This window comes from Buceros rhinoceros, unplaced genomic scaffold (assembly GCF_000710305.1).
Source record: "Buceros rhinoceros silvestris isolate BGI_N320 unplaced genomic scaffold, ASM71030v1 scaffold460, whole genome shotgun sequence".
In the NCBI taxonomy this organism is placed as follows: Eukaryota; Metazoa; Chordata; class Aves; order Bucerotiformes; family Bucerotidae; genus Buceros; species Buceros rhinoceros.
In genome coordinates this window covers 5,714-14,108 of record NW_010387685.1, presented here as the reverse complement: position 1 = coordinate 14,108, position 8,395 = coordinate 5,714, and the positions used below count along the sequence as shown (strand labels likewise).

The 8,395-nt window shown below is 37.1% G+C and overlaps 1 protein-coding gene across 1 annotated transcript in view; it reads right to left on the bottom strand.

Moving 5' to 3' along the window:
• Positions 1-8,395, bottom strand: part of HELB (helicase (DNA) B) — a gene marked incomplete at its 5' end in the record, with an annotated part of 14,546 nt that overhangs the window by 1,514 nt on the left and 4,637 nt on the right. The window contains 8 exons of the mRNA XM_010145160.1: positions 1-21; positions 905-1,109; positions 1,711-1,770; positions 3,246-3,330; positions 4,330-4,460; positions 5,563-5,704; positions 6,493-6,664; positions 7,660-8,395. Coding sequence (XP_010143462.1) covers positions 1-21; positions 905-1,109; positions 1,711-1,770; positions 3,246-3,330; positions 4,330-4,460; positions 5,563-5,704; positions 6,493-6,664; positions 7,660-8,395 — 1,552 coding nt within the window. The remainder of the gene's footprint in view (positions 22-904; positions 1,110-1,710; positions 1,771-3,245; positions 3,331-4,329; positions 4,461-5,562; positions 5,705-6,492; positions 6,665-7,659) is intronic.

Genomic DNA, 8,395 nt, shown 5'->3' with positions numbered 1-8,395 from the left:
CTCTTTATCAATTTCTACATCCTAAAGAAATAGCACAAGAGCACTCAGCAGTGAGCCTGTATCAGCAGTTTGAGCACTCCGTAACGTCTGTGTGTGGCCACATGCTTAGCTTTCCCTGAAATTACAGCAGCCGCCATGTCAACTGACTGAAATCATTTCAGAAGACACTAAACCCAGAAGATTGCTATCTTTCACCGACCACCTTCAAGGAAAACAGTTTCACTGTACAGGGCCTACCCTAACTCCTTCTGTTTAGTAAGAAAAAAGCTGAGAAAGACAGTTTTAACCCACAAAAACCTTACCATTATCCTAGGGAACACTGAAACAATACCGGCGAGGCCATTTAACAATTTGTTGCCACAAACAGAGAAGAGCTTACTCTCTCCCTCCAGCCCTGTACAGTCCCTCTTTACCAGGCGCAAATTTTCATACTTTCTCTGGACCCTCTGCTGAGTCAACTCACTCAACTCAACAGAAAAATACAGAGTTTTGTGTTGCTTTATTGTTTGGTCAGCTTAGTTTTCTGCCAGAGGAGAACTCAAGCTGTAACATTAGCTTTATTCTTTACTTTAGACTATGTTTCTACCTACATCCAAAACATTATGCGTTTCAATTACAATACATTTGAGTATTTATTTGAGTATTATTGAGAATTTATTTACACTGGACATGGGCAGATCAACTGAAACATATTTTACAAAAAATGCCCAGAGGTTTTTTTTTTTTTTTAATTTGTTATTGCATGTCTGCCTCTTTCCTGTCTTTCATGTGATAGTTTAGCAGAACAATGTATATATTATGGACTAGAATTTTAAATTCTGAACTGTTTTGTTCTGGGAATTCAACAAGGACTGAATCAGTTACCACTGGGGTTCTTTTGCAAGTTCTTGCAGCAAGGACTTACCTGTGTTATGAAAAATATGTCTCCATTGCATAGTCGTTTGTCCTTCTCAGCAGGGTCTGCAGTGAGGGTGGTTTCTCCGTTTTTGCATCCATGGCCATTAGGATCCTCTCCAATGCCACGGTCTGGCAAGAGATCCCTGAGATATGTATTTCGCATGCAGGAAATCTTGTCATCAATTTGAAATAAGAGTCGGTTTTTATGGTCCCTAGGCCAAAAAAAAAAAAAAAAGGAGGAACATTTTTACAAAGAGGGCATTTACCATCTCTCAGTAGTTCTTCCTTCCCCTCTCTACACCGGAGCCAGATTAAAAAACCTTAATAATGTTCAAAACATTTAAGACAACTCCCATTTAAAAGATGTTTCTTGAACTTTCGTAAAACCCCTTGGTAAAAAAACAGAAACATAGAGTAGCACCAAAATCATGCTTCCAAAAATATTTCAGAATCTATTTAGAAATCATATGGTGGCAAAAATTAATTACCCTGGAGGGTTGGGTTTTTTTCAAGTTGCTTTTGTGTTGATTTTAAACATTGAGCAGTAACCCAAAATCTTCGGAATTCACAATATGACAATTTAAATGAAAGTCAAACACTTAGTTTATGTTTTCTCTGTTCACAGTCCAGGTTGAGATTAAAGAATCCATCAAAAAGAAAGATTATTCTATAAATCATTTTTAACATAAATAATCAGATCTAAAGGAGACATTAGAAGCGTCACATTAGTATTTTAGGTTGTTGGCCTGGCCGTAGCACTTTCAAAAACAGAGTGAGATATTTCACAGGAAAAATTGCAAAACACTGGCTTACCTGGTTACATGATTTGAATAGTGTTGGCAACAAAGTTCATTTATTAGATCACAGTCTTGCCTAATCATACAAAACCAAAAATGTTAATGAAATCATGCTGTACAAAACGTACAATTACATGCAATGTCACATTAGCATTAATTTACAAAGAATGGGAAAAGCCCGTTTTAGCTATGATGATCTTCCACCAACAATAAAAAACAATTGCTGATTCAGCATTTAGAAGATAAAGCAGTGAAGAAACAGTGTTGTCTGTCTAAATACCAGAGAAAGTGAAGCTAGGATGTTTGCAGTGCATACTCGTATGAGCTAATTTGGTTTTTTTAAGATAAAGAAAACTAAAGCCTGGACACATTATTTGCTGGCTATTTTTAATAAATACATCCACAGACAGAAGCTTTACTTGCTTTTTCAAGATCTGAAATTTTAACTTTTAGATACCGATTAAGTACCTATAAATATATTATAGAAGAATCTTCTATGGAAATCATTAATAACAGTATTGTACCTACCTATTTGGAGAAATAAAACTGATTTCAGAGTTAGCAGTCACAACTAACAGGTGAACTAACTAAAATTTATAAATGTTACTTACTTGCACTCTAGTAAGCTGTAAATAGTGGGTGCTTTTTCATTGCTGAGAAAAGGTTCTTCACAAATAAGAGAGTGGAAGAGTTTTTTCTTAAGTATTCCTTTGTGCAGCAGTGTAAGTTTATGGACTATTGGTACAACTGGACATTGCATTTATCCCTTCAGTGTTTCTCTAAGACCTTCGATGCTATGTATGCTCCTGTGATGGTTCACATTACCAGTGATTACTAACCTTTCCAATCTTTGATCTTCCAAGTGTGTTACAGCCCTACACCCCACCCCTCAAATGACAAGTACTGTGCTTCCGAATACCCAAGCTGCAGGCATTCACCACTGCCCAGCAGGAGCACTAATGGCCCACCAGATTATATGACTAAATCTGGACCTTGTCACACGGTCACATTACAAGTATAGGCTGTCTTTTGGTCAATGGCCACCCATGACAGAAGTGTGCATAGACAGAAGCTTGTATGGCCCGTCAAGCACCCTGGAATTCACATCTGCCACAATGGAATACGTTTGAATCTGGACATTTCTTTGCAGTTTTGGGTTCCCCCTGCAGTCAAGCCCTCACCTTGCACTTCTGAAGAACACTGCATTCACTGTTAGCAAACACCAGAGCACAGGCTCTCACAAGAATCTACTACAAAAACTGACCACTTACATCCATCCTTTGTTTCTTTATGTTAAAGGATACAGATGAACATGAGTGCAAATGCAGAAATCATGGTGTAAAATAATACTAAGTTTATCTAAAAATGAAGCAACTCTCCATGGAGAGACTGGAGGCGACTAGAAGGCGCAGGGAAAAACACCTGGCCGTTGTTCTCTCTAGTTGTTTTATGATATTGCCACTAGACTCTCCAACTCAACACATTCACCTATTTTTAGATTGTGGCTGCTAGCAAGCATTTTTTTCAATGTCTGCCTGCATGCTCTGTTACCTTCTGAAAGCAATGAACTGAGATTGCTTGGCATCCTGTAATCCTGGTCCTTTTTTAAGTAGAGTCTTTATGGCATTTTGCAAATCTGTTTTAGAAGACATAAAAGGTAAGGCATAGAAATGAGTAGAAAAAACAATTTAAGACAGAAAAACATTAATTCACTATCAAATTGCCCTTGCATATTTCTTGCTTCGATGATATTTCAACTTGTTTAAAATAACGAAAAAAAAACAAAACGCACATTACCCCCCAAAACACCCCCACAAAGCACCCATTTATATACTCCCCTCCCCCAAAAAGTATCATGCACTTATTTCACTATTAAAATCTGAGAGACAAGAGTGATACAGAAGGAGGTAAAATCTTATTTCTCTGTGTTAGAGAGTGGCATAGTGTATTTCATGCAAAGTAAGTTTTTGATACAGCACACCGAAGAGGTAAAGATAGAACATTTTTAAGCCACAGCTCTATACATTTAGATTTCACAGAAGAAATCTGTTTTAAATCTTGTTTGCTGAGTAAGTTACTTTAGTTTTTTCAACATCTCCCTTGAAGCTTTTTGATGCATACAAAGCAGAGGCCACTCAATTCATTTACCCAATTAATGTCAAATCAAAACAAAAAAAAGGCCCGTTAGGGTCCCCAAAACATTTTTGAAGAAATACCGGTGTATACCCCCTGCTTCCATTTTCCTAACTTGATTCTAAAGTTGGGAGCACATTCCGTTACAGTTGCTGTTTATTCAAATGATTGACCTCTGAAAAATTTCATCTTTTAAGGTTTGACAGCTCCAGCTACAACTCACATTTGGTCACACTGGTGGAAGCCGTATCTCCCCCGTTTCAAAATGTAACTGGTGAGCTGCAGCTCTATAGCATGTCTTTCGCACTTACGGATTGATCTTGCTGCGTGCACTTACAGAAGGCAAAAGGTAAACTATGAATCTAGTTTAGTTTAAGTGTAGATTTAAGTGTATCATTGCACAAAAAACCCCACAATTTTCCCACAATGTTAGTCCCAGCCAAAGAGTCTACGCTTTACCAAAGGGAAAGCCAAAAATCACAAACCGACTGTACACACGTACTGTCACAACCACCACCAGCAGGCAAAGCAATAAGAATGAATTTCTTCTCTAGGCTTGGCACTGCCATTTCCTCACTCCAATCAGAAACTTTCAGCACTTCATCAAATTCAGGAAACTTCCGGTGAGAGATTCTTGACCAGAGCAGTGGAGGAAAAACAGAAAAAATGTTTCCAGTTAAAGGATTCCATTTTATCATCACCTGCATCAGCCTGAAGTTCACCATTTATAAATCTTTGGTCACCTACACTGTGTACTCTTTCATCTGAGGCTAACTTAATTTTACCTTAAAAAAACAGTAATTTATTCTCTGAACCCTTCAGGACTGCAGTAGATACTTAATATTACCCATACAGTTCTTCTCATGGGACAAGACTAGAGTAACACAGAAGTGTTACTGAAAGAAAAAAAAAACAAAACAGTGAGAGTGTTGTAAGCCACTTACTAGTTCTGAACATCTTGCAAACGTTCAGAATATTCTCAAATTTCAAATCTATACCAAAAGGTCTTGGCACTCGGACCTAGACTTTATTGTTTAAAAAAAATTTAAAAAAATAAAAAATTAAAAAAAAAAAAACAATCACACACTGACAATGAAGAGGATTATTTCCAGACCAAAAGTAATGCAAGTGCTGGAAACATTTAGAGGTTCTAGATATTAACACAAAAAAAAAAAAAAGGGGGAAGAAACAATGAATTAATTGCCCTGACATCCAAACTCCCAATAAAACCAGAATAGCCAGGGCACCAAAAGTAATGCAAGTGCTGGAAACATTTAGAGGTTCTAGATATTAACACAAAAAAAAAAAAAAAGGGGGAAGAAACAATGAATTAATTGCCCTGACATCCAAACTCCCAATGTAATTCAGCCTATTTCAGCTGTTGTCACACTTTTAGCAGCAAAGTCTTTAAAACTTCCCTTTCAGAGAAGCAATTGTAAGTCATTTCAGAAGACATGAAGGGATTTGTGCATGCACAACTCAATACATTCCATAAAATTCAAGAGTATTCCAGCACACACAATTTTCTGTCCAATACATACACTCCTAGAAAAATTTGTGGGGTTTTGTTGTTGTTATTTCGGGGCTTGGTTTGTTTTTAAAACCAGTGTTACTGATGTTGAATAAGAAACTGTAATGGAAGTAGTACTATGGATCCAAATCTGGATGCACTGGATGCAGGTAAAGGACCAGGCCTACTACAAGAATGCTTTTTACACGCACAAGGAAATCCTACCTTGACGCATTATCTACAATTAGTTGTGATTCAGCTCTGTGATTAGTTCGCAGTTCCACAGAAAAGCCTCTTGATTTTAGACCCTCGAAGATATCAGCTAACATGTTTCCTGGGTCTATGCTTGGTAGCTGTCTAGTATCACCTAAACAGAATGCAAATTAGTATTAGTGAGAAGCAGTAATAGAACATCCGTTAAAAACTGTCTTGAAAAAAACCACTGGAATTAATAAATACTCAACCCTCTACACAGTAACATGCTTCCTTAATACAATTCACATGAAATAAAACTTTCAAGAATCTAAGAAACATTGTTTGGGAATCGGGCTGTAGTCTAGTTTAATTTTTTCATATTTCTCACTCAGTAATGCTTTATTAACAACTGCAAATCACTGTGGATGATGAACACTGACAACATCTTATTCAATCACGTTTTGAAACTTAGATATTTTAAATCAAATGCCATAAATGGCAGGCCAAAAAGCAAACCTCTGAGAAAGCAGAAAATAGTGATTTGCTTTCTGAATTAAAAAAAGACGATCCTAGCATTAAGAATGACATGAAACCTCCCTTCTAACATGTGATTAATATTCTAGCACGAGCTTCTTTAAATTTAAAGAAATCAGAAAAGGTTTCTAGTTGTGAGATGTAATAAGCTACCATGTGGAACCTGTAATATTTTCAGAATACTTTCAGACAAAACACTACGAAACAGAGAGCAGAGATACTTTGTTTCTGACAGTTGAGATGGAAAACTGTCTATCTCCTCTGACCTTAAGGCGGCGCAGACATACCCAAGTACAGAACAATGTAACATTCTGGGTTTTTTAAGAGACTCGGTGAGACCAGTGGCAGCTCTGACACACTGTATATTGTGTATTATTAAATATTTATTGTACTTAATTAATATGCTAAATTTGCTGTTTTGCTTACCTAGAATTATAAGTTTGGCAAGCTGAGCATGTTTACACAAGAGTTTTAAAACTAAACTAAGAATGTGTACAGACACCAAGCTTCCTTCATCCACGATCAGAACCGTCACAGTAGAAAACTTCCACGGCTGTACTTGTTCATTCTGCCTCCACGATTTAAAGCTATAGATGATCTAGAAACAAATCAAAATAAATCAAGCTCTGACACTAATCAACTGTAAACAACTGTCTTATAAAGGTAGTCAGTGTGGCATCTTCTAATGTTGCATTTAGAGCTATTATCTGAAATTCTAAACTTAAACCTGTAAAGACGTGGAAGACTCAACCGCTCAGTCTTCCTTTCCTCCATGGGGAACACACTTCTGAGATTATCAACACTTACTTACCTACACAAAAGAACAGAAATGCATCCTTTATCTGCAGGGACCCTAAAGGATATAAGATCAGCCATTACGTTGCCCAGTTCACAGAACACCTCCTACTACAACTTATTGACATTAGTCAATCCCCAGCACTGCATGGAGAAGGTGAACAGCTGACTACCCGGTCACCAAAGATACATTTTATGTTATTACAATTTTGATTTATACAGGTTATTCCATGCCTCCAACGTCTTCTTGGCACCTTCTACTACCTAGGACAACAGAGATTTGATCTAAGTTTACTAGGTCCTTTCTACTTCTTTTTTCAAAAAAAAAAAAATTAAAAAAAAATTTAATTGCACAATAGTTAATAGTAGTTAAGAAAACACTCCATAAATGAAATTTTTTTCAGTATTCAAGCCCAGGCTGCTGATCTCTTCATGTGTGTGCAAGTATCAGTATAATTGCTAGGCAACAGGGCAGTAGAAAACAGCTCTGCTAGCTAGAAAGTATTTCTGACTTAATTTGAGAAGCTAAAAAGACCAGACGCCCTAGAAAGGCACAAATTTGAGAAGCGTGTAAGTAGAAAAAAAACCCTAAAGTTAGAGCAAATAATGTATTTCTAATTATTTATTTATGATCTCCCAAACTATAACGCTAACTCGCCAGTGCTGACGAGCTGTACCTAAGCATTATCATTAATAGCGTCACAGTTCATAAGGAAAGTTCAGTAACAAACTTTTTTTTCAAAACAAGGACAGTGCCAAAACGTCTTTCAGAACACAATTAAAAAAAAAATTCCTCACCTGATGCAGTGTATATGCAGGAAGCTTAGTTTTTTCATGCAAAAGGCTTGCTGCCCTCCCCGTAGGTGCAGTAAATAGTACATTCAAAAGTTTTTTTGTGTACATGTTCTCTGTCTCTGAATGATGATCAAAGGTACTCCATTCCTCAGATGCATCCAGGTCTTCTTCAAAGTCCTTAGAAGCAGCTTCCACTTCTTTTTCCATCTGCTTTAAGTGACGGAAAAGGCAGCTCACTATTGTACTCTTCCCACAGCCTCCTTTTCCACTTATGATTGTGACAGGATTAGAACAAATCTTCTCCAGAGCAGTCACCTGATCTAAGTCTACCTCTGCTTTACTTTGGGTACCAGATGCAAACCCCAATTCCTTTTCAAGAAAGTGATTTTCACAGTTACAATTATCTGAACCATTTTCCTTCAGATGTTCCATTTCCTGAGCCTGGGCAACATTTATTTTGTTATCTGCTATTTCTCTTGATGTCTCAGAAATGTTAAGTACCTTCCTCACATCAACATCCAGCTGCCATGAGCAGGCTGACAGAAGGTCACTCACACACATCGCAATGTCTTTTTCAGATTTGTAAAGATGAGGCAGAAATACTAGTTTTTTCTCCCTAATCACTATGTTCTGATCTTTCAAAAATTCAAGAGATTCCCATACATGCTCAATGGACATAGCCTTAGATACCAAACGAGCTAATTCATCTTGATCTTCGTAAGTGTGTCCCATTTCCCTA